Consider the following 27,165-nt stretch of genomic DNA (forward strand, 5'->3'; position numbering starts at 1 on the left):
GTGTGGGATTTCGATTTGCAAAAATAGACTGTAAAGGGTAAGTAGCTGTGTGATTCTACCTGTTGTCTGTGTAGAACTGAGAATCTCAGAACATTAGAATTTTTTATAAAGTAGGCGATGCTTGAGGGGCCCCATTTTCAAATATAACATTCTAGTGAATTTACATAAGATAAAGTACAAACATTTGGCTTTGTCTATTTGTGACACTGATATTTTTTTCAAAGTGTTATAACTTTGTGGCAATTTAGGGAGTGAAAGGTTGAGCAAACAATGTCTTTACTTCAAGCTGCAAAGGATCCTGAGGTGAAGCTTGCAGTAATTCAAGGAAATAAGACTCACTGAACTAATTGGTTGGTATGATACTTCTAGGTGATAAAGATTTCTGAAGATCTTTCTCTAAGACCATCTAGGACTCATACACATGCTGTGGAGTGCACATGAAAAATGACCTTTATTTAATCTCCTCTGGGGAGCAGACCAATAATTTTTATTTGCTCCCATTCACCATCCATTTTGACCCAGTTTTTGTTTGAGATTTATCTTTATTGAATCCAAGAACATGAAATGAAATTGTTGACACAAAGTCAATAATTTATTCATGCTCCCCCACAATCTCCAGCCACAGCAGGATTTTTTTATGATCCTTTCTTCCCAGAAATGACTTCATAAAGTCTATTTCGTTTGAGCCTTTTGGTCAGATATGATGAGTCCAATAACAAATTCTGGCAGACTTCACTTCGACTGTTCAAAGCTAAATGCCTCTTTTTGTCAGCACTATCCTCTGATGGGCATTATCATGCTACCCATTACCCCAGGACAGCAAGGGAACACTTTTTAAGTGCGCTGTTGATAAATTGACTGGTAAAGGAGAGAAGGTACTGAGAAACTTTTATCTTAGATCATGCCTTTGGCATCCCACAGCCCTGAAGCCCCACAGAATCCTAGAATAGTTTGGGTTGGAAGGGATCTTAGAGATCATCTAGTTCCAACCCCCCTGCCATGGGCAGGGACACCTTCCACTAGACCAGGTTGCTCAAAGCCCCATCCAACCTGGCCTGCAACACTGCCAGGGATGGGGCATCTACAACTTCCCTGGGCAACCTGTTCTAGTGCCTCATCACCTTCACAGTAAAGAATTTCCTCCTAATATCTAATCTAAATCTACCCTCTTTCAGTTTAAATTCATTACGTCTCATCCTATCACTACATGCCCTTGTAAAAATCCTCTACAGCTTCCCTGCAGGCCCCTTTAGGTACAGGAGGGCTGCTATAAGGTCTCCCCAGAGCCTCTCTTCTCCAGGCTGAACAACCTCAACTCTCTCAACCTATCCTCAATGGGGAGGTGCTCCAGCCCCCTGATCAGTTTTGTGGCCTTGCGCTGGAGTCCCTCCAACAGGTCCAGGTCCTTCTTATGTTGGGGGCCCCAGAGCTGAACGCAGTACTGCAGGTGGGGTCTCTCAAGAACGGAGTAGAGGGGGGAGAATCACCTCCCTCGACCTGCTGGCCACACTTTTTTTGATGCAGCCCAGGATACGGTTGGCTTTCTGGGCTGCAAACGCACATTGCTGGGTCATGTTGAGCTTCTCGTCAATGAACACCCCCAAGTCCTTCTCCACAGGCTGCTCTCAATCCACTCATCACCCAGCCTGTATTTGTGCTTGCGATTGCTCCAACCCATGTGCAGGATCTTGCACGTGGTCTTGTTGAACTTCATGAGGTTCACAGGGGCCCACCTCTCAAGCCTGTCAAGGTCCCTCTGGATGGCATCCCTTCCCTCCAGTGTGTTGACCACACCACACAGCTTGGTGTTGTCGGCAAACTGGCTGAGGGTGCGCTCAATCCCGCTGTCCATGTCACCGACAAAGATGTTATACACCACTGACCCCTGAGGAATGCCACTCATCACTGGTCTCCACTTGGACATCGAGCCGTTGATCACAACTCTTTGAGTGTGACCACCCAGCCAATTCCTTATCCACTGAGTGGTCCATCCATCAAATCCCATGTCTCTCCAAGTTAGAACCAAGGATGTCGTGCAGGACTGTGTCAAATGCTTTGCACAAGTCCAGGTAGATGATGTCAGTTGCTCTTCCCTTATCCACTGATGCTGTAACCCCATCATAGGAGACCACCTAATTTGTCAGGCACAATTTGCCCTTAGTGAAGCCTTGTTGGCTGTCACCAATCACCTCCTTATTTTTCATGTGCCTTATCATAGTTTCCAGGAGGATCAGCTCCATGATCTTGCTGGGCTCAGAGGTGAGGCTGACTGGCCTGTAGTTCCCCAGGTCTTCCTTTTTTCCCTTTTTAAAAACAGCCATCAGGGTGGTTGAAGTCCCCCATGAGGACCAGGGTTTGTGAATGTGAGGCTGCTCCTATCTGTCTATAGAGCACCTTATCTGCTCGGTCTTCCTGGTCGGGTGGCCTGTAGCAGACCCCACCATAATGCCACCTGTCCCTGCCCTCCCTTTAATCCTGACCGACAGGCTCTCGGTCGGCTCCTCATCCATCCCCAGGCAGAGCTCCATGCACTCCAGCTGGTCACTGACATAGAGGGTGACACCCTCTCCTTGTGTCCCCTGCCTGTCCTTCCTAAAGAGCCTGTATCCTTCCTTTCCAACACTCCAGTCATAGGAGCCAGCCCACCACGTCTCTGTGATGCCAATAAGATCACAGCCGTGCAGGCATGCACGTCTTTAACTCCTCTTTTTTTATTCCCCATCCTACACGCATTTGCATAGAGGCATTTAAGCTGGGCCCCTGATGAAGCTAAATTACTGGCTGGAGCGGCTGGAATTCCTTTGTGCTGCTATAAGAATCAGATTTCCAGCTTTCCACCTATCGTAAATCACCACATTTTGTTTATTTCATTGGATAAATGTGTTTGCCCTTTTTGTATGTTTCTTATCAGACCATCTTAGATTTATGAAGCTCCTCTGTTTATTTAGCAGCCGGAACTTGTGCTATGAACTTTAATCATTGAACAGAAAATGGGCAGTGTTCCCAGTTACAGGAATTGCTAAAAGGAAACTGCTTCATTTGAAAAAATCTTGTTAGACAACCCAGCCAGTGCTGCTGTGGGGTGCACCAGGTTCCTTGTGAAGTATTTTTCTTCTTTCCATCCATTGGTAATTCTCTACAAAGTTGTAGAAAACCTTTGTACTGTAGGAAATTGTTAATCTTACGGCTCCAGCTGAATAGCTCTTTTAGGAAAAGAAAATGTGTTTCTTTACCAAATTCAATGCTCGTTGGGAGAGAGGAACATTCTGTTCACCTGACTGCAGGTTTGGGATTCTAGCAATTCCTGAACTCTAGACCTGTGCTAAGTAAGACTTTTCCTCTGATCTGAAAGGGGTCATTTGACTTTTCTGACTCACCGTCTCCTCTGTAATTAGTGAATGGGCAGAACCTGAAGCTTTATGTGTAATGGATGTTTCATAAGGAATTATTGGAAAAACATTACAAATCTGTGACTACTGTGAGTTATTTCTGCTAACCTGGTTTCTTTAGGCTGATGTAGAAGACAACCAGCTGGGCAAGGCCCTTCTATAGCATTTTATGAGGAGAAAAAATCAGAAGCGTGTTCAATAAACTTCAGAATTGTGCAGGAGTTGACGTACAGAGAGGTAGGATTGCCCTGCAGAAGGGCAAATCATAGCAAACATTACATGAAAACTATACACAGCATCCAAATGTCTAGGATAGCCAGACAAGACATCTGCTTGCTCTAAACTGCTTCTGTACCCTCGTTTTTATGTTTTGAACAAACAAATTAAAAAGTGTTACTCAGAAAGTGTTTGACATGGGAAGGATTCACACTTACTTAGTTGATTTGCTATATTAACATTAGTATCTACTTTGTAGAGCAATGAATACTCAACATGCACCTGCTTAAATACTTTTCAAATAGAAATTGAGCTGGAATTTTTTTTTAAATGCGTAGTAACATCAAATTAACTTACAACAAACCTCTGTTCTTCATTGTGGTCTTTTATGTCTGTTGTTGAGAAAAAGGACATGCAGATAAGTAGAGTCAGACAAAAGAAGAAAAGAATGAAAAAATCAGAAATGAAAAACTAATGTAAGAAGGAAAAATTATTGCTACAATACCATTATTTAGTAAGCACATCACATCTGGCATTAAAGGGATTTAAATAGTTAGGTTGTGGGGAGTTTGGGGCATTCTTTTTTTGAATAAAAAGTGGTTACCACCGGGAAATGCACAGAATTTAACTGCATGCATAACCTTTGCAGGAAGCTGTTATTTCACGTTGGTTTACAGATAAGGGTATCAGCCAAGTGCAAGGGTTTGCCTGACAGCAAGCATCATGGCTGGGTCTCCTTTACAGAAGGCCAGGAAAGTAGGTTAGCAGGATATAGCCTTTGGCCTGACTCTGAAGCAATGCTTGGATGCATGAACTGTAGCAAGACACTTTATCTGCTGTATCACTGCTCCCCGTCTCATGATACAAACACTTAATTGAAAGGCAGTATTCTTCAGGCAATAGATGAGGAAGATTAAAAACTTAAGCAAAAATAAGACTCTGAGTCATTACAAAAAGCCTTTTACTGTCTGTGTGGCAATGTATCATGAGCATTTTCCCTCTTACAGAGCAAGGCATAAGATGATTCAATTATTCATATTGAAAAAATAATTTCCTCCCAAAGAGTTAGAGGAACCGGGCTATTGTTGCCCGTGTAGTTTTCCCATTAACTAGTTTTAAAGCTTATTGTGCAGGTTTTAGTTTGCTTAGATGATTGAGAGCAGTTAAAGGATCAATTGTTGAAAATGTAGTGCCAAAAAAAGCTTGCTATTTCCTGAACCACTGAGCACTGATTTGTTGATGTAATAGTAATTTCTTTTCCTTGAACCTCATAGGCTTTTTTTTTTTTAATTTAGAAGCTCTTTGTTTCTTACCTTAACTTTTCCATTAAACTTGAGCTTTAATTGCATTATTTTGCTTAATATTAAGGGGTTATTTATCTTCTGTTCTACCTTTTGAAGTTGTTTCTGTGCACTAAGCTCGAGATTTGTAATTACGTTTTGAGAGTTACAAGCTGGAAAGACCTGAAGCAAGTGTAGCTGAGATATCAGTTTCCTTCTGTCAGGATCCATATGTTGTTGTTGGAAAGTATCTGAGAAATGGTCATATAGTCAAAACCAATATTTTTTGGTGAAATGTCTAAATTTCTTGAATAAGATACTTTAAAACACCTCTGTTAGTCTGAACAACTTTCTGTCTTTTGCTGTGGAGATTATACGGCTAATGATAGAATGAAAGAGAACTTTTGTTGTAGTTTCTTTTTATTCCATGTAAAGATTCTATCTGAATGTGTTATATGGTGAAGTGACACTATGAAACTGTCTAACATTAATTTCTAGCTGTTGTGCTGTGTCTTTTAAAAAAAAAATACAGCAATGTGTCACCACCCCCCTATTTTCTGTTTCTGAAGCCCCACTAACCAGGAGGCCAGCCTTCCTAATGTCACTATTCACCCATGACGTGTTTCTAATGCAACAGGGAAGAACGTGCTTACGTTGAGAAATGCTGGAAAGATGTCCGAGTGGGGGATTTTGTGCAGCTGCAGTGTAACGAGACCATCCCAGCTGATATCCTACTGCTGTACTCCTCTGATCAGAATGGGATCTGCCACTTGGAAACTGCCAACCTCGACGGGGAGACCAACCTTAAACAACGACAAGTGGTGATGGGGTTCTCTAGCCAGGTAAGTCTGCTGAAAACGCAGCCCATGCCGTGCGGGGTTGGTCTGGGCCCATTTGCACACCAGTTCCAGCCACGAAGTGCACCGGTTCTGATGGGCCGGTTGCGCTGGTACAGCTATGAAAGCATTTTGCTGTTGGAGCTAACACTTTGTATGGAAAGCAGCCGTTTGACCTAAAAGATTTTTGTTATTCTGGCACAGGCTCATTTGCTAGGCAGGTAGATGTATGGCAGTTCAGCTAGGAATTGCTCTAAGGCACACTAAGTTGTAATGGAATCTTTTATAGGAGTATAATAAGCAATTGAATAGGAACTCGAGGTAAATTAAAATGCAAAAAGTTAAATAAAAGTGATATGCTTGACATCAGTTTGGCTGTTAGCAGAGATTCAGTTTGAATGCTTAAAATCACCATTTTTTTTTCCATAGGCCATATCATTTCCTTTTTACACACACTTTACTGGTATGTTGTCTTGACTCATGTTTGATAAACCTGAAGTAAACAAGAAAATATGACTTAGGGAGAGTTGTATTTGTTACATTTTTAAATATCTTTTCAAACATAGCAGGGCAATTTTTCAAATAACACAGAAAAGAGGAATATTTTGTTCCATTGGAATCACTCCAGCAGACAGGAAATGCAAAAACCTGGCAGGTAATTCTAGGAATTACGTCCATTTGTTTAGCCATTAGTAGCAGTGCCATTAGGAGGATCTTTTGGGGTTATTGGTGGGTGGGACACAGCTGCCAGCGAGCACCCAGATTAATTAAATAAAAGTACACCATTTCCGTGGCCAGTTGTGGTCAGGTACTGTACTCCAGTGTTAGTTGCTCTTTGTTCAAATGAAAATCACTTCGCAAGCACAATTAAGGGCTTTCTCAGGTTGTGGATGCTGTAGTATAAAGCATACCTTTTCCAGCGCTTTCCAATGATGATTAGGGAGAGTTTTATTTCCTGAGACACACTGAAAATTTTTAACATGTAGAGATTTAGAAAAAAACCAATAAACTGGTTACTTAAATAGAAAAAATAAAACTGCTGCATTTGTGTCACGTAGTCATAGCATACACATTAGGTTTTGTATTTTTGCTTTTTGAGGAAAACAGAGTGTTCTGCTATCATACAAAATGCAAACTTTTTGCCTCGGTCATTTATAGTATGAGGAAGTCTTTCTTTAAATCAGAAAATCTCTGCATGTTGAATTATGCTTCAGACTGCCTATTCACATTTATTTTCCTTAGACTTTGATGTTTTGAACTAAAAAAAACCCAGTGCGCTAAGTATCGTATGTACAGGTTTTAGTGTGCAAACTTCTTCCTTGTTCTTTGAGCTTTGTTTATTCCTGCAATTCACATGCTGCATAAAACTTACCCAGATTTAATTGTGTCTATAAAGTGTGACTCTTTAAGGAGGGAGGAAATACGTATGAACAGGGGTTAGTTTTTTGGTTTAGGATATGCTTAGCAACATTGAAGTCACCTATCTGTAAAAGACTGAGAGGAAGGATTATTATTTTTTTCCTTTTCTGCCATTTTCTAACTTGAATTTTCAAATGTAAAATTCTTGTCATCAAAAGAAAAAAATTTGAGACAACAACCATCCTTCTATACCCCTTTCTGGCAAGAACCTATTAGTTTTTTTCATTAGTAATCAGTCCTCCAGGCACCTTTTGCATCTTCCTGTTCTCCTGTTGTACAAATATTTGTAGCACAACCAAATATGTACTGATTTTCTTGTTGAGTTTACTGAGTTGAACAAGATTCAGCAGAGATGAACAATATCTCTTAAAAGAGATTCTAAAAATATTCAGCCACACGGGTCAGAAGGTATACAAAATGCCCTTATATTCATCAAGCTTTTATATTTCCTCCAGCTTTTTTTTTTTTTTAGATCAGATTCTCTACTTGCTTGTACTTAGATATTATATATATATTTAAAACAAAAAGAATATATGTATTGCTCAGGAAAAAAAAAGAACAGGAGAGAGAAAATAATGTAAAAATTAAAGCAAGTGAAGAAAAAATTGAGACTTGAGGACTGGCAGGGTAAGGAAGTCATCTTGCAGTCTGGCAAAGTTTTTGTGAATTCCAATGAAGGATTCCCAGGATTTTCAGTTTCTGAAGGAATCTAATCTCTGGAAGTCTCTCTTCATGTAGAAAAATGTAGGGAGGCCCAGCAGCAGACTTGATTTCCAGCTTTCCTAATGGGAGGAGTTTGGATTAAAGTGAGGTCTTTTCAGTTTTTTTAAAGATTTTATGGCACAGCAATAATGATTCTCTTTCACATTTCTCACATCTCATTTTTATTACATTTTCTTAATCTAAAATCAAATTTTGTCTATTTTTTTCAGTTAAGAAAAAACCACTACTTACGGCAGTCAAGTACCTCTCATGCTGTCTGCTTTCCAGACTGCTTCATGCAGTCCAAAACCCAAGCCTGTTTCCTTGAACACAGGGGAAATCAAACAAAATTGTGTCTCAGTTCAGCTCCAAGCTCTTTTTGAGTGAGCACTTAGCCTGAAAAGCTCTGTCTTGTTTTGTCTCTCCCAGTGGTTTAGACTTATTCTATTGCCTTCCCTCTTTTGGGTTTGTTTGTTTGTTTGTTTGCTTGTTCATCTTGGGGGGTATTTTTTCTTTTGCTATTAGTCTTGCTTTTAGTCTTATTTGAATGTGATATGTTTATTCAAGTGTGTGGGCTCCTATTTTATGATTATACTATCCTGGACGGCAACGTAACTCTTCTAACATATTTCAAAATCCTGATAAAACCTGAATTTCTTTTCATTTGAGCTTGCTTTTGGTTGAAGGCTGTTTTCCTTTCAGAAACAATTTGAACTATTTGTTACATTGACTTTAAATTAAGACAGATGTTTTCACTAACTGGCGTCTGTGATATCTGGTTCAATATGCAGCATTTTCTTCATTTCATTTAACCAGTTATTAGTCCAAGAGAGGAAAATCTGAGCTCTTTACTCAGCCCCTCCGAGATAAACTCCCTCTGCCTCTCCTCATAGTGCTCCAGCCCCCAACTATCCTGGTGGCCTATATTTAGCTGCTCTTAGTGTTTAGAGTTTCAAGGACTCATTGGATTTGACACTCATTCTCAGTGTGTTTCCTCTTCCAGAATACTTTGTTTGAGCCCGAATTTTTCCAAAACACCATCATCTGTGAAATGCCTAACAATGATCTCAATAAATTCAAAGGGTACATGTAAGTATTTGTTATCCATAAATATATTTTGTATCTGAACTAATATTTCTCTTGGAGGAACTGGATGGAAGGAACATATTTTGCAAAAATTGATGTATGTCACTATTATCTATTCCTGGATTCAGAAGTCAATATAAAATGTAGACTGGAAACTGTGTTTTGAGGCAAGGCAGAACCAAGACTTGACATTGAATTTGCGGTTGTTTCACACAAACTGTTCTCACAAGGCTTCAGGTCTTTTCAGAATTCAGACATAAACTCATTTATGTTTGACCTGAGGGTTAGGCTACGCTAGATTTTAAATCTAAATCCTTCCTAACGTTTAAGGATATTCAGCTGAATGGCTCTGGTTGCTTCATATTTACAGCCACAGGGAAAAGGTATCCAGGATCTAACAAACAAATCAGATTTTATCCTTACAGCTAGAAAAAGCAAGCAAGCAAGAAAAATCCTGCTGAACCAATGTGTTAAACTAGTATAAAAAAGTGTTTGGGTTTTTTTAGTGTAAGCCTATGCTTCTGAGGAAAAAGCCACATTCTCTGTTCCTTATGTTCTTTCTTCATTAAATAATTCTGGCACAGGCATAACAGAGAAATCTATACTAGAAAATTCAGCAGATTTAAGGCCATTCCTTGGCTATGAGGCCCATTTTTATGGCCTGGCTCATGTCATAAAATTCTCTTACCCTCCAATACAGGGCAGCTGTTTCCCAAGCCCCTCTTCAGACCAGTTGTTGGTCCACGCTGATTCCCACACCACACCAGAGAATTGTCCAAAATACCTGCTGCCCCAGACCAAATGCATGCCCCATGTTATGCGAATAATTTAACTGTGTGAATGTGCCAGCATCCCTATGCATGCCCCAGCTTCTGTGAAGTTTACTAGTAGCTAAACTAGGAGTTAATGTCTCTGTAAGAATGCAGTGAGAATGTTGCACCTGGAGTAGCTAAAAACAGCCAGATCCTCTGACATGAGTAAACCAGAGGGTTCTCATCTATTAGCACTAGCTATGCTTAATCTGGTCTTGAGAATTTATGCCCTTTAAAAATGATGCTTCTATTAACAATGCCATTTCCCCTCTACTGTGATATCTTAAAAGGGAAGAAGAGGTCAAGTTTGTATTGATCACTGCCTGTGGTTGCTGGCTTTGGGTATAATCTAAATTGCAGCAATCCTTCCAATTAGCCTGCTCTAATACGACACAAGAGCACTGAGATTATAGAAACATGGGTGATATGTCATAAGAAAACACACACAAATATACAGCTTTAGGACCCAAGATTAGCTTCAAAAATCTTCAAATCTCTGTTGAAAGTCTGTAAGAGAAATCTCTTTCAGAAATGCTTATTAACTTACCTGCCTGGTGGAATATGGAATTAGCTGCCTTTCTCTCCCTGCTTCAGGGGCAGATGAAAGAATTTGCCGGTGAAAATTACTTACTAACAGTTAGTGGAGTTTCTGTCTTTGGTCTGCTGTTATTTGAGCTATTTTGTAAACACAACTTACTTGGAGCAGGTTACATTTTTCTCCAAGAAACCTTAATAAATTATTGAGGCTCTATTGCCTTGTTATAAAAGGGTAGCAGTACTCTCTCTGCTAAAAATGATAAGAAAGAGCTTAGTGACATCCGCCTGACATGCCTGACCACGGCAAATTCTGCTCAAGGGGATGCAAGAAGGCTTCTATTTAATGAGTTTACCAAGGCTGAATCTAGATTCCCAGAAAAACAGCTTTCTTTCATTATTTTTTACAATTCTACCAGCTGTAGGTTGTTGGCATCCAAACCTTTTCACTCCTCTAGTTTGATGTCATGTAATCATGTGCAGCTGCACATAGACATAGGACTGTATTTAGCCCTGAGACAGCACCTAACCTTGTCTTCCATTTAAGTGATGCTGCAGTTCACTGGTAAATGCAATGGCAAATATCAAATAGAAAGTAGTAAAAGATACATAGTCTAGAAAAAATCTTTTTCTGATGCTGATATTTACATAACAAAACCAGATGGAGTGACTGAAGTGAAAAATCTCAGCTTTGCTAAAGATCTCAGGAGGAGCCTACCAGAGTGTATAATAAAAACTGTGAGCAAAAGTACTTTTATGCTTTCATTTTCAGAACCAAGTAACAAATAGCCTGCCTGATGGAGCACTGACCTTAAAATTTCCATTAAGCTTTCATTGGTCTCTTTTGCTAGCTGAAGGATCTGGTGTGTGATCGGACACCTTCAGCCAGGATGAAAAGTCTTCCATCCTGTGTGAGAGTGAGGAGGAGAGCCTTAGCCTAGAGACTGTTCAAGCAAACTGAGGTTCACAAAGATGAGAAGCCCTTTGGTGGCTGACGGAGAGACAGAGGCTCTTACATGGTGCAGATGTATTCATCTGAACCTCTAGCAGAATACAAACCCAGCTCAGGTTTCTAAAAGAATTTCATCTGAATGAAGTTGCATAATATATCTTGGCTTCATTTATGAGATACTGAACCTGCCAGATAAGGTATCAAGTGAAAGCCAAACTTGCTTCATATTGACATCATGATACACACACCATGCAAGCTGTCTTTAAAAGAGATAGTTGGGCTTCTCTGTAACTTCTTACTGGAGTCTTTATTGAAGCTGAGTGAAACACAAGCAAAATAGGGCCTTCACAGTTCCTTGATTTCAACTTGAAACAGACAGGCACACAAAAATTTTGCTTAACAGTATATTAGAATAGAAAAAGGCATTGCTTTATTTTATTTTCTTTCTTCCAGGGAGCAGCCAAATCATGAACGGATTGGTTTTAACATTGAAAGCCTCTTGCTTCGTGGATGTACAATCAGAAATACTGAGGCTGCAATAGGAATTGTTATATATGCAGGTAAGATGTAAATCTAGGTAAACATAGAATTTCCCTGTAAATATCCTTAAGTAAATACGTGTAGTCTAATATTGCACCACAATTTGACATTTTGTTTTAAGAACTGGTAGTGCATGGGAAAATTACGTAACTTTTTGAAGAAACGGTATTACTCATCCAACTCCAAAGCCAGCAAGTCCTGTGCTGGGTGTCTGGCAATTGACAGTATCCTTGTGTATGTCAAATATCTTACTGTCTTTGAAATATCTTGCAAAAATATCCAGACAAGTAAAAAATTGCTAAGGTGAGTTGAACTCTCATCTCTGCAGCTCTGATTATAGTACTAAGGGAGGTCTCACTGGCTCCTCAGGGTAGAAACTGATGCAGCTGAAGATCTACCCAAAAAAAAAAAAATCACAAAGCCAAGCTGTGCTGGTGCCAGCACACAGGAGGCAGTGAGAACTGCAGCTGGAGGTGACAGAAGAGGCGGCAGCAGCACAGGTTTGTGCTGACACAGACGTAGTGTGTCCATGCAACCATGAATTTCATGCAGTAGAGACATGGACAAAGCAAGATAGCGTCAGTGCCCAGATCAAATGCAACGGTGCCAGATTCAGCAGTAGGTCAGTTCATCTTTTTCTCAGCATCTTTTACCTTTGGAATGTTACTACTGCTTTTACTCAGTGAGCATGATTTATCATTGGCTTTGCCAGCTGTGCCCTCTTCTGCTTCAGAAAAAGTGTATCAGCTACCCTCTTTATTTGTAGACTAAATAAAAGTCAATTTAAATACAACAATTAATCCTATTATTGGTTATTTTTACCTTTCCACTAGAGTCATTTTACCTGTTTTATGTCTAATCAGCAGCAAGGGGTTCAAGGCTAAGCCACCTAAGAGAAAATAGGAGTCACCATCTTTTCATGAGTCAGTTTAGACTAATCTCCACAATCCAGATTATTTTACCTGACAATGTACCATTTTATTTCACTACTGCAGAATTGGACTCTAAATTACTATAGCTCCCATAAGTTTCCAAAGTAGCCTTGACTTTGCGGGTCTTTCATTGCCTGTCTCTCTGAACACCACATGTAAGGATGGTGCCTAGGAGCCAGAGAAGGAGAGCCAGAGCCAAACTCATCACCCATGTTTTTGGAAGTAGTTACTATATAAAAATCTCTGTAGGGATCATTGCCTATAGAATTGGAGTAACTTGTCTTCCCTTCTGTTAGGATTGCTATTTTTCTACTCTTTAGCCAAGATTTCCCAGTATGTTCCTTTGACCACCAGCACAGATCCTAATGTGGATCTCTGTTAATGTTGCTTAAGCTGCTAGTAGCAAAGGTTGGCGTTTTAAAGTCATTCTCGAGATATGGTATCTTTGATCTGAATAAGTCTTCAATTCAATTTCCAACTGACATCTTATTAATGTCAGTATAAAAGTTTATTCTTTTTCTTCTAAAATTAGAGTCACTTGAGCCAGTACCAGCTTAATTTCTAGGGTTCTTTGACATTGATTATACTCTGGCTTTTAATCGTGGTCTGTGACCTTTTCTGAACAATCAAGATCAGTCACATAATAAGATGGCACAGTCTCCATTTTTATAACTCTATTACTCCTCAAACTTACTTTCTAATGGAAGCCTTTCTGAAGAGTACAGCCATCCCTTAATGTGATTTTTTAGCCTGTGCAGTTCTCGTCTGACCCAAATATGGTTATACTTTTCATGACTACCTGAATGGTTCTACACAAAGCAATAGCGCTAATGCACAAAAACCTCATTACAGAGCAACAGCCAATGTAGTTTTCTCATTGTGATAGGGACAGCAGCAAGAATTGTATGCTTTCCAAATAATGAAGTACCAGAATGAAGTTTTAGATAAGCCCATCATCTTCTGGAAATAGAGAGGCAAGTTACTGGTGGGGTGGGTAGGTAAGGTGCTGTGTTGCACAGCATATGAAACTGTGAGGACTAGAGGAGAACAAAGTAGTTTGTTCCTCTTATTTCTGATATTCTGTTTCTTGCAAGGTGATGTCTGTATTACAGATATGTCCTTTTCCTGTTGGTCAGCTGAAGTGGAAGGGAATGATAGAGCTGATATTTGGAAAGAAATCTCTTCCCATTTTCTTCCTGAAATAAATCCATCAACATTTCCTTGAGGGTGTTCTGGGAGGGATTAGAGGCTTTTGTCTTGTTTTGTTTACAACACAAAAGATTCCATTAAGCCCAGCATAAAAGAAAAGTGAGGAACAAGATTCACACAGCTGCTGGAGGAGTAGAATTGCAGGCAGCAGTACCCTCCTCTTCTGTGTAGCTTGGTGGTTAGAGCATTTGTTCACCGAAGGGAAGACTTGGGTTTTGTTTTCAGTTCTGCCTGTATGGGAGTGAACGTACATCTCCTGCTTCACAAGTTGTACTCTGAATACCTTACCGTGTGGAACGAGTGGGTATGTACATAGACGTGAGTTGGAAAGGAAGGAGCACTGGTAGTATAAGCTGGTCCCACTGACATAGCTCCAGGTTGTGTAAATAATTACATATTCATTGGAACAGGAACCAAGGGTCCCAGCTCTTGGGTGAATGTCCTGAACATAAGGCTGGAGAGTAATTTTCTCTCTTGCTCTCTGCCTCAATTAATAACCTTTGATGTAAACCTGGAATGAATCCAGCAGGCACGATTGAATCGCACCTAACTTCCAGCTTTTGGTTCAAATCACTTCCCTAGAGAAAGCCAAAAGGTACCTTGGAAAACAGTCCCTCACACACATCACACACAAACAAATGTAAACTAAATACAAGTCTGCAGGGTCTGTATTTTCAGGGAAAAGGACTGTAGAAATAAACATAAAAGATACCATTTAATATAGCAACAGATGGTATCCAGATATCCCAATTGTGGAGCCACAGTTTAGATAATATTAATAGAATAGAAAAAGCAATTTCTTCTTGGCTTCTTACAGCACTCCTCTTTTCCATTACAAATATACCAGCTCAATTCCAATTCAGTAAGTTTTAAGGATCAGGGGGGGGTTATTTCTTGTCCTACTGTTTTGTTAGCACTTTACAACCACATAGCGAAAAACTAACTAACATTAGTGTCTTTCACTGCTGGATCTGACATGTTGGATTTTATTTAAGTTAATACATGAAATGTGTCTAGTGGCTTTTAAATAGCTGCTGAAAAATATTCAAATGTAGGTTTCAGGAATCTGTATAGCACCTAATCAAGTTGTTTGTGAAACATAAAAATATAATATTATTGTTCTTTTTACTTTTATTCTCAAGGAGATTTTGCTTTGGAATATTTATATAAGCCTTGTGATCCTACTGAATCTGCTGCCTTTGGGAAAGTAAAATGTATATGACAGCTCAAATCTGTAATGTGATGGAGGTCTTTTGCAAACCTCTAGATTTAGTCTCTGATATATTCTACTATTCAGTCAAATGAGAAGATAGGCATTAAAATTACTGAATGAAACTAGAGTCAAATTAACATCAGTCATGAGCATCCTGCTCTCCTTTTGTGAGAGAAATACTTTTTTTAAAAAAGCAAACTACAAAATATTACATAAATATGATGATATTCATTTGTGTGTTGAAGGTCATGAAACTAAGGCCATGCTAAATAACAACGGTCCTCGTTACAAGCGCAGCAAGATAGAGCGACGGATGAATACAGATATTTTCTTATGTGTGGGACTTCTGTTGGTGATGTGTCTTGTTGGAGCTGTAGGTACGAAGCACTGACAAAAATCTTCTTCTGTTTCATTGTTTTTTTCTAAATGGTGGTTAAAATTGATCTTATAGACATGAGTGAGATCCGATCTAGAGCTGAATGGTCTTGGGGTCTTTAGGCTCCTTGGTCTTTCAATAGACAAGTTAAAATGGCAAATCTGAGCAATTCAGATGGAAGAAAACTCATCCATGGCTATAAATATTTCAGATAAGACCCATCTCCACTGTGATAAAATATGTGTAAAGCAAGAAAGTGAAAGCCGTTGGATTAATGCATTATAGAAATCGGTACTTGCCAACTGGGACCCTGTTCCTGAGTAGACATTTGTTCCTTGGTATAACAACAACAGTAAAACTTTTGTTTTACTTGTAGCTTTACCTTCATTTCGGTAACATCTTCCTCTGTTATGTTCAGGAGTGATGTTAGCCAGAGCTACCCAATTTACAATCTATGAGCTGCACATGACTAATTCATCCAGTTTACAGTCTCCACAGCTACCTTCCTTCTCAAAAGCCCCTTTACAGCAGGCTGTGACATGGATTAATTGTTTAGGTAGGAATAGCCTGCATTTTTCTGGGGTCCTTGCAAGAGAGCACACTTGAATATAGTAACTAGGGTTACCTGACTAGAGTTTTCTAGATTGCTAATCTCAAAAACATCAACTTCACTGCATGTAAGCACCTGCTTGCCTTCCAGATCTGATTGCAATCTGTCCCAGGCAGGTCAGGATTAATAAAATCTCATAATCCTGAGGAAAGGGCCAAATTTTAAGCCCACTGATTTTTGAATGGATCACTGCTGTAAAGAGATAAGAGAGGCTCCCATCAGCGTTTTTGTGTTCAAAGCCCCTTTTCTTTTTTATCACTTCCATTTCGGTGATAACTTTCTTAGTGCTACTGCTCTGATTTAGTTTTGCAGCAACAGAGTTAAATCATGTGGCCCTGTCAAGTTTTCCTGAACCTGCCCTGGAGGCATATGATGTGACACACCAGCCAGTCATCAGTGTAATACAATTAGAAGTAAAGGCCATCCAAAAAAGATGACCAATTGTACTGACTTAATCACTTTTTTAAATTTGCTGTTTCATGTTGTAGTGGGCTTTTTTGGCACAGAAATGGGATTTCAGTTTGACAACTGAGTTCTGTGTGAGGGAAAGAGAGAGACTTTCTCTTTGTTCTCTGGCTGCCATCATGTAGATTGAGAGACATGTCTTTGTCTGGTGTGTAGGGGCCCTTGAGTGACAAAGTCCTTTAATTTAAGGTTTAAAGTGGTCTCAGATTAAAAAGTCAGCATTTAAAAAACAATTTATCTGCTCAGGTTTAAAAAAAAAAAATAAAATATAAAATGTTCATAGTCCAAGTGAAACATGTAAAACAGTAACAAGTCTATTAGCTTTCATCCATTCAAAATGTCCCGTAGCTCTACCATGAGTTCTTGCTTTGCAACCTTGTCTGAATGTAGGGTTCTAGGAAGAAATATCACTGGTGGATTGGTTATCAGGATTTTTCTTGCACACAGTGAAAAACTGGGGTAAGAAGTGGCTTGTAGAACATAGTTGTCCTTGCTCAGATGTGATTGTGGTGTCTAGCAGCCAGAAAGTATTGCTGAAATAATTTTAATTCCTTTGGCAGCATTTTAGCAGGCAGGTGCTGCAAAACAACTGCTTGCTTAACCAGTGCTAATAGAAGCTTTATCAGAGCTGGATATGCAAAGTGGACTAATAGAGGGTTTTGGCATCTGGAGCAATGATGTAATGAGGGAAACCGAGTTGTTTGTCCTAGCTCTGTGTGAAGTTTCTGATGCTGTAAATTTAGTAGCATCCTTGAGCAAAGTTTATTTCAGTAAGGGCAGTATGAAAGGTGGCACAGTAATCGTGATGGGATGTGGTTAAGTCCTGAAATGGAAGCTTTGTTGTAGTAGTGCAATGATATCTACTGATATTTAAGACACAAGGGAAGAAGCAGTTTTGGGGTATGACTTAATTGAAGGGAATGTAAAAATGAGCTGCCCAGACTGAATTATAGGGGGTTTGTCATCTCTACACAAAGATTGAAATCAAGAATGATCAGGAAGGATAAGGAAGATTTCCGTTTGTCTGTATAAAGGTTATAAGGTTTCTTTCTGTTAGAAAGAGGAATGGGAGTCTTCAGAACTGAGGATTTTTAAAGATAGGTGGTAGAGATGGAGTCCTCCAGCAGCAAGATGCAGAATGAGGAAAGATCTCTGCAGAGCTGAGAGCCCTGGGGGACAACTGCTGAAGGAGAGGTGAATAAAAATATCCATGACCGCTCATTTCTTACTAGCATATCAATTATATGCATGTGCTACAGAGCTCTGCGTATACTTTGCATTCTCCAATAGATTTACAGCATTGCTCAGGGGCTGTTGCTTTGAAAATGTTCTTTCTTTTTAATTATCATAGCAGTCCATATCTGCAAATTTCAGAAGCTTTGTCAATCTCCTTACTGCTCAGCGTATTTCAATATTGTATATCATTTCTACAGGGCATGGCATTTGGACTGGAAACTTCTCAGAGTATCCACCTTATGATGTCCCAGATGAGAATGGCAATTTTCTGTCCCCAGTTCTTGCTGGTTTCTACATGTTCTTGACAATGATAATCCTGTTACAGGTAAAAGACAAAACCCTCTCTGCTACCTCCAAGGAAGAAGCTATTCAAAACCGAGTATAATCACTAATGAACAATTAATATCAACTAACAGCTGTGCAGTACCTTCTTAATCCTATTTGAAAATATTGCTAGGAGTGTTTCAAATCACCCAAGCAGGAAATAATGTCTCTTTTTTTTTTTTTCTTTCTAACTGCAGATTTTTCTTTCTTGCTGTTGAAACCCCACAAGGATATAGATAGGAAGGACGTTTATTATATCTTTAAATAACTCCAGAATCTCTAGCATATGCAATAAAGAGGATGTTTACATCCAAATGTCAGCTTTTTTTTTTCTGCCTATGTCCAGAATTCCCAAATAAGGATGTCACTTAATATCTCAAGAAAACAGTGAAACAAAAATTGTCATTTTTTGCCAATGGGGAATAATAGCTAGATATGGTTCAGCTGGTTTAGGAAAGAAGCTAAATTAGAAGTAGGATACTTGTATATACAAGTCTGATTAAGCCTAATTGGGAGAGAAATTTTATGGGATGGGGGGAAAAAATCACATTTACTTTTCAGATTTCTTGATGTAACTGCTGAGATTCAAATGGACAGCGTTTCTTTAATATGAATGAAATGCGAACATAACTTTCCGAGCTGCTCAGAGATTCCTTGGGGGATTATTCTTCATTACGGAAACAGAATATTTGTGCATCTTGAGAATTCATTATTATTTCAGGGCAAGGAAGCTAGTGGGTGGGAAGTGTTGCGTGCAAAGTAATTGCTTGTGAAACTTTTTTACATTAAGAGTTAGTCTGTGCTAGTGCATCCTGTCAGAGGTTCAGGAGGGTAAGAGCAAGCATGCTCTGCAGTCCAGAAAACATGCTTTGTAAGAGCATCCTCTGAAAGACCCATCTTTGCATTTGATATTCTAGGAATTTTATCTTACATTTATTGCTTATTGTCCCTGTTTATCCATCTCTGTTATGTGCAGGATTTTTTTTCCTCCCCTGAACTATTATTATTCAGTCCTACAATAAGTCTCTAGGAAGAACTGTTTCTCTGAAAATTGTTAGTATATCTGTGCCAGGACGTTGCTGACAGAAAGCAATAAGACTTGTCCCACCCCTCACTGAGAATTTAAACTCTCTTTCAGGTTTTAATCCCCATCTCTCTTTATGTGTCCATTGAGTTAGTCAAGTTGGGCCAAGTCTTCTTAATTCACAATGACATTGACCTGTATGATGAAGAGGCAGATTTGCCCATACAGTGCCGCGCCCTAAATATTACTGAAGATCTTGGACAAATCCAGTATATCTTCTCAGACAAAACTGGGACACTAACAGAAAACAAAATGGTTTTCCGACGCTGTACTGTTGATGGGATTGAGTTTTCACATCAGGAAAATGGTGAGAGACATTTTTTTATATTTGCTTTTCTCTCTTAGCAAATAAATGTTATTAATTTAAATATTAATATTTAAACCTACTGAGCCCTGACTGAATGTAGAGCTTTGTGGATTCATCTCCATTTTATGAGGGACTCCTGTTACGGAGATTCATGAAAGTGAAGGTGTTTTAAATGACTCAGAAGTCAAATGGGAAAGGTTTTCCAGTTCCCACTGCAGGCATCTCAGGCTTTGCCCCGCATTCAATACCCACTCGAGAATGCAAAGAGAACATTTTCTCTTTCATTTCTAAATGAATGCCAGCCAACTTATTACAAGCTCACAAACTGAGATTAGTTAGTAATTAAACTCAGTGGGTCCAAAAGTAATTACCACAGTCTTCTGTGTGATACGAAAGGTACAGCTACACATTTTCATGAGTCGACCCTAGCTGCAGTCCATATCAGAAGCCTCCTGGCATTTGGTGCTCTGAATCTGGGGGTTTGACTCTGGCCCATTCTTGGTCACTACTTTCTCTCTCTGCATAGTGCAAAGGATTTTATTAAGCTGGCAAGCAGCTGCCAAAAAGATGTTTGTGCTCTGTGACTGAAAACATTAGCAAATCTGTGAATTACCATATTTCACTCTCCTGTTTCAGTCAACTGCAAAATGCCCCTAAGGAGACCAAGCATTAGCAGAAGTCCATAAAAGTGACTGATTGCTTTGAAAATGCATTTTTGTTTTCTTGCAATAGTAAACATTGGAGAGTGGGAGTTGCCAGAAACTGAAGTGGGTAGTGAAGTTTTTCTGGTGCTGGATTTTGAGATGTTTTGGCTTTGGTTTAATTTGTTTCAGTTTTTTTTAACCAACCAAGGAATTCCTCCTTAGCAATGCTAAAAACAAAAGAAGAGGTAAAGTTTCATTTTCTCTTTTTACAGCCAGACGCCTGGAAACCCACAAAGAGTTGGATTTAGATGATGAGGACTTTGCAAAACTTCAACACTTCACTCTTCCTCCCACGAATATTGAGACACCAGCCACTTATAAGCAAAGGACTGTGAGACCTTTAAGGAGGTGCCAGAGTGCCAGGGCTCATTTTCAGGGACATACAAGGAATAGGTCGCTCAGTCGTCGTGACAGCAACCAGTCTCAAGTGGCGTTCAGCAGTGCCATTGTGAGTACAAGCAGACTGAGCTAACACATTTTAAGTTCTCCTTTCTGTTGCATTTTGTGATGGGAAGCCAAGAGGCAGGCGGGAGAACTCCAAGCCCTCGTGGAGCTAGGAGTGGGAAAGGGGAGACAAAGCATCGGGGTCCTCGCTTGGGATGTGCAGGTTGCAGTCGGCGGGGAGCTAGCGAGGATTTGGGAATCTGCATCCTCATATCAAAGACTGCAGCACAAGAGCGGGGGCACACGGCTGAGTTTTTTTGATGGTTGCGTGATAGGAGGAGGAGACATGAATTTGGGGTCCAAGGACTGAGGCTGTGGTTTGTAACAGCAAGAGGTATTTTGCACAAAGCGGAATGAGCTTTTTGTACTGTTCTGGTACTCTAAAATGCCAGGAAAAATGAGGTGGGGATTCTGGGCTGGGATTGTGCAAGAGGAGCTAGGGATGTGAGTCTGGGCCTGGGTTTGCAGAAACAGGAGGCACAGATCCTCCTAGGAGATGATGGTCTGGAAGAGGGTATGGGTTTGAAGTCTGAGTTTGAACATAACTCAGAAAGCCACAAACTACTTCTGCTGCTAGCACTGCAACATACTGTCTCTGTTAAAAAAAGTTCAGCCACCCCTGCGCCGTGCAGGCAAAATGCCTAAGCTGCACTCTCCAGAGCAGTTCTGGGAGTTTGGTAGTGTGTCAAAAGATAAACATTGCATTTTTCAAGGCAAAAAATAGTGGCACTTCTCACAAAGGTAATAGAAATTAAGCTAAAAGGGCTTATCAGAATAACCTCTTGAACTCTGCAAGATGCTGAAGAGCCTTGTCCTCCTTCAGTAGCCAGGTGGCCTCTGCCTCACCTGGAGTACTGATTTGGAAGTACATGTTGTCTGCATTGCAATTCTAGGAAAATCTTAGACTGCTGAATTTTAGATCTGAAACTTCCCAAAATCTAATGCAACATAATTAAAGTCAGACTGTTCTTTTCTTCTTGAAAGTTTTTTAACAGACATTTCAGACAAGGCTTTTGTGGACTCTAGGAGAAGGTAGAACACTTTCAGGATTAGAATTCCAATTAAAATTAAATGCCTGGAAAACCCTTCCAAATCTTGATTTAAAAAAATAAAAAATCTAATAAATACAGAATTCTCAGAACTTTATTTTCTGCAGTTGTTCTTCTTGGCAAAGTTTTTAACTCACTGACTGGTTGTTTTGGAGGATGTAAGTTTAAGTTCATTATAAGATCCTACTTGCCTCATTCAATTCCTCTGTCATGTAGTGGATATTAGTCAGTACTCCTCCTGCTCTTGGAATATGGGAGTTTTGTCAGTTGTTATCCTAGCATTTTCCAGCCCAGTCCTCATGGGATGTTGAGAACCTCTCCATGGGTTCTTGAGAACCCATGGGTCATGCCTTTTGAGAACCTCTTATGGGTCATGACTTTTTAAGTGTGATAAAGGAATTTCTTGCAGTATATTTCCCCAGTTATGTTTTTTTTGCTGCCAGACCTCTTCATTTTCTTCTATAAATAAACTGCCATGTTGGGGGGGGGGGGGGGGGGTTCCACTGTAAAAGCAATATCTGAGGAACTAGTATCACACATCTCCTTTGTAGAGGAAGATTAAGCTGCTGTCATGGAAATAACCAGCCTCAGGTGCTAATAGGTGTCACTCTATCTGGATAAATCGTTTAACCTCTATGACAAACATGAAGATGTAGTAAAAATGGATACACTCGGATATTGCCCAGAAGCTGTCCTGTATGTTGATATCCTTCAAATGATGCATAGTAGTATCTTTCTTTACCAGCCAAGCCAATTCCCTATTAATAAAATGGGGATAATAAAATTTTCTGTGTCTCTATGGTTCCTGACCTTTGGAACTTACATCACCTTGTCTGATGCATTTGTACTTTGCTACAAATCTGGAGCATCTTAAGTGCTCCAGTTATACAGATAGTGTTGTGGGCCTGAATGTATCTCAGGACTCAACGTTTCTTAAGAAAAATCCATCTTTGAACAATGTATGAGTGAAGACACAGACTGCTATTTAACTTGATTAATTTAAGGCTTGCAGAGCCCTTCTGGATGAATGGCTCTGCTAAAATAAATGCATTGAAGTATTCAGTAGCAGTCAATGATTGTCAAACACAATCCTCACTATGAAACTGTGAGACACAGCTTCTTCAGATCAACAAAATGCAAGAGAAAAAAAAAAAAACTGATTTATGTAATAAACAACATATCGTCCAAAGGCCAGCAGTTGGCATTGTACAATTTGATGTTGATGGCTTTTTTCTTAATAAATGTCGAGTTTCCAAGGGCTGACGTGCCAGCTGCATGAAAACTATTCATGAAAACTGGTAGCCTCAGGTAACAGTAAAATTGAAGAACTTTGCACTGCTGAGAAGACACAGTGGGTTTTGGGTAAGGGTTAGCACAGCATCTGCTATGAGCACCTGCATGTCAGAACTGTTGCCAAGAAAAGGATTTTAAAGCAAGAGGGGTTAACATAATAGTATCCTACAAAATGTAAAGAGTTTAATTGGAAAGTAACTGTGCCAAACAAAAGATAATCATTTACAAATGTCAAATTTATATGTGAACAGTTTTTAAAGGAAAATTATCTATGCGGTGATCACAAAATTTACTTACTCTCAATCAGCCTTACATGAATCGGTGATAAGCAGGTTGCATATGGTATTTTAAGTGCATTTGTACAGTGGTAATTGATTGTGCCTGCAAATCAGCACGTTTGAACTTTGTCTCAGTATTCTGAGCAGTTCTGCAATTAGGAGGCTCTGCAGCTACAGAATGTATTTCAGCCTGCCTGTTTGTGAGAGTGTTCTCTGCTTGACAAGTTTTGATGTTTTGCTGAAATCCGAGAAGCTCTTATCAATTAACATGTTCATTTCAGTGTGTCTCTGAGATAGAGGTGAGGATGATGGGTTTTTCATGGCATTTGATAAAGTTAATTAAACTGGAGCCTGCAGATCCTAGAAGAATAACTAAATAACATTGCTTGTCTTTTCTGGAGTAAAAGTAACACAGGTATGAAGCAGAGGCTAACTCCTAGGGCTTACCCTCTCGCTTTGCTCCTTCCAATATTTTTGTCCGTAGTCTTCATGGTCCGTGGCAGTTTGTGGAGCCTCCTTACATAAAATTTATGCAGTTCATCAGAAACAATGAATCCTATGTCCAGTTACAGCTTCCAAAAATTCAATGGCAAAGTCTGTTCAGTGCGAAGGAGCTTGACCAAGTCTTAGACGATTGAAAAGCAAAGTCCTAGCTTATTGTCAGCAATCATTTCTCTTGCTATTCTTACTAAACATAAATAGAGATATAGAGATCTACCTATTAACAGTTGCACTCAGTCAGGAGACTGAGCTGAACAGATCTGTTTGAACACAAATTCAAGCTATTCCAAAAACTCACTCGAGAATTGCTGCCAAGTCTATGGTGTTTATATTGATTCCATAAAAATGTGCAATGTCTGTGTACATCTTAGGTTTTATGTGGAATGGAAAGGAAAGAAGAACGGTGTAGTCTTTACTTCAGAAATCTCCTAGGGTGTCAGAGGGAGAGAAAGATAGTGACTGATTTATTCATTTCATAAACATTTATGAGAAATCTGGAGGGAGGCAGACATCAAAAAATGACAGAATGGTTGAGGAGGGAAGGGACTTCCAGAGGTCATCTGGTCCAATTCCCCTGCTCACCTACAGCCAGTTGCTCAGGTTCGTGTCCAGACTACATTTTAATATCTCCAAGGATGGAGGCTTCACAGCCTCTCTGGGCAACCTGTGCCAGTGCTCAGTCACCCTCACAGTAAAAAAGTCTTTCCCGATGTTCAGATGGAACCTCCCGTGTTTCAGTTTGTGCCCACTGCCTCTTGTTCTGTCACTGGGCACCACCGAAAGAGCCTGCCTCTGTCCTTTTTGCACCTCCCTTCAGGTATTTATATACGTTAATAAGATCCTCCCTCAGCTTTCTCTTCTCTGAGCTAAACAGTTGTGGCTCTCAACCTTTCCTCATAAAAGAGATGCTCTGGTACCTTAGTCATGTTTGTGGCCCTTCGCTGGACTCTCCCCAGTATGTCCGTGTCTCTGTTGTAGTTGGTAGCCCAGAACTGGTTGCAGTACTCCAGGTGTGGTCTCACCAGCGCTGAGTAGAGGGGTCAGATCACCCCCCTGAACCTGCTGACAATACTTTGTCTAATGCAGCCCAGGATACCATCATTCCCCTGCTGCAAGGGCCCATTGCTGCCTCATGTTCAGCTCAGGGTCCACGAGGCCCCCCAGGTCCTTTCCGACCAAGCTGCTTTCAAGCTGGGAGGCCCCCAGCACATGTTGGTACCTCCCCAGGGGCAGGCCTTGTACTTCTCCTTGTTGAACTTCATAAGGTTCCTGTCAGCCCAATTGTCCAGCCTTTCAAGGTCCCTCTGGACGGCAGCACGACCCTCTGGTGTATCAGCCACTCCACCCATGTTAAACAGGACTGGACCCAGTATCGATCCCTGGGGTACACTGCTTGTCACTGGCCTCCACCTAGGCTTTGCGCTGCTGACCACCACGCTCTGGGTCCGGCCACTCAGCCAGTTTTCAGTCCACCTCACTGCCTGCTTGTCCAGCCCATACAGCAACAGCTTGTCCCTGAAGATCTGACAGTGGACAGTGTCCAAGGCCTTACTGAAGTCCAGGTAGAAAATATCCACTGCTCATGGATATGTCCGTATCTAAAGCGTCTAATGCAACTGGAAGAAGAACAGAGTTACCAGCTCTGTCACACCTCCTGTGAAAACAGAAACTGAATTTCATCCTGCCTGTCTGGCCCTCTGGAGAGACAGCCTTCAGCCCAACATTTTAGAACCTAGAAGGTGGCATTGGTTAACTTACTGGTTTCTTTGGGTACCTTAAAAGGAGACATGCCAGTATACTTTATTAATTTGCTTCCTTGTGGCAGCTGCAACTTCTCAGAGGGAAAAATAAAATAATGTATTATAAAACAACAGAGCTATGGTTGACAGGCAGACTTAAGGAAACTTTAAAAGAGTAGAAAAAATATAAAATGATAAGCAAATTTTGGAACAAGATAGAGAATTAATATTTACTCTGTCTACCTTTAGGTGTTCTTCTGAATTGAGATCGTGACAGCACATTTCCTTCTAGATTTAATAATTCCAATAAATGGTGCCTTGCTATTAGAAACATTTCATGAAGATTTCAGTTGTCCTATTGTCATCAGGTTTTAGTGCCATCAAGTAGAAGAAATGCTATCAAATTAATGAGGAAATCTTAAAACCTGAATGGCACTAGCCATTTTATAACATCAGCATTTTCACTAACAAAATCGCTAACATTGAAAAGGTGGTAAATTTAACTGATCGCCATCATCATTAACGCTGTTTTATTTCATTTTCTTGTTTCGTTTGTTTCCTTGGTTCAGGCTGGTCAATGAACAGCCTTGTTTGTCTGAATTTGGTTTTATCTCCTGAAGTTCCATAAGGCTGGAAATTCAGCTCAGCCTTGCTTTCACTGAATGTGAAAAAGAAAAAGAGAAAAACTTTTCTGATAAATATTGATTTTTGTATTCTTTTTTTTTTAAAACCTCTCTCTGCCACAATTGACCTGACAATTTTCTGTTTTTCCAGAGGAAAATTTTGAGTTCAGAAAGTTTCTGTTTAAGTGGAATATCCATTAGTTCATTGTCATTTTTGGCAGGTATTGAGGATATAGATGCAAAAGAAATTTGGTGGGATGATGATGGATAGGTTAGGCTGAGATCCACGCATAATAATTTGTGAGGTTCATTCTCAATGTGGCAATGCATGAGGAAATTACACGAATAGCTGGGCACACAGTCAGTGAGTTTCTAATCTTTCATATTTTGAATTTAATATAATTCCCAACATAACTGTTTTGACGGTTTTGTCTGCATGTATGTGTTCTTCAACAGAATTGTCCAGTTAAGCTATCCAGGATTGCTATGCTTACAAAGCACAGTATTGGCAACAGACACAGTTACCTGCAGTAACTGCCTGCTACAGTGCAACATTGTGAAAGGGTTTCTAAAGAATGACAGCTTTAATTTTTCAGCCTCTGATTGCTTTTGAGAGACCTGAGAAGATAACTAAAAAATCAGGCTTATCCTCAGTATGTATCACTTTGCTAGAGAAGGGACTCCATCTATACTTAAAACATTTCCCCATACAGGAAACAAAAAAGCATGAAAACACTGAGCCAAAGGAACCAGAACCTTCTGCAGCAGAGAAAGTGCAAAACCTTCTTTCATCTTTGGATTTCAATTGAGCTCTGTGCTGCAAAATGAGCAGTAGATTTATTTGCAATTATTAGAATGATTTAAGAACTGCTATTCACTTTAGCAAGTAGGAGTTACAATGCAACATATTCAGCTCAGGAGAACACAGCTGTGAAGGTGGTTGATTGGCTTCTGTTGCATATTTAGGGAATTTAGGAAAACTGTGCCAGACTGAAAGAGGTGAGGGTAATAG

General features: G+C 39.9%; 1 protein-coding gene across 2 annotated transcripts in view; it reads left to right on the forward strand.

Moving 5' to 3' along the window:
• The window catches only part of ATP10B (ATPase phospholipid transporting 10B (putative)), a 58,988-nt gene that overhangs the window by 10,488 nt on the left and 21,335 nt on the right, over positions 1-27,165 (forward strand). For both annotated transcript variants that reach the window (XM_069772350.1, XM_069772349.1), the window contains 7 exons: positions 5,523-5,727; positions 8,846-8,931; positions 11,680-11,786; positions 15,366-15,497; positions 18,005-18,132; positions 19,270-19,522; positions 20,439-20,674. In XM_069772350.1, the coding sequence (XP_069628451.1) occupies positions 5,523-5,727; positions 8,846-8,931; positions 11,680-11,786; positions 15,366-15,497; positions 18,005-18,132; positions 19,270-19,522; positions 20,439-20,674 (1,147 nt within the window). The remainder of the gene's footprint in view (positions 1-5,522; positions 5,728-8,845; positions 8,932-11,679; positions 11,787-15,365; positions 15,498-18,004; positions 18,133-19,269; positions 19,523-20,438; positions 20,675-27,165) is intronic.

The sequence above is a fragment of the Haliaeetus albicilla genome, chromosome 27 (genome assembly GCF_947461875.1).
Source record: "Haliaeetus albicilla chromosome 27, bHalAlb1.1, whole genome shotgun sequence".
NCBI classification, from domain to species: Eukaryota; Metazoa; Chordata; class Aves; order Accipitriformes; family Accipitridae; genus Haliaeetus; species Haliaeetus albicilla.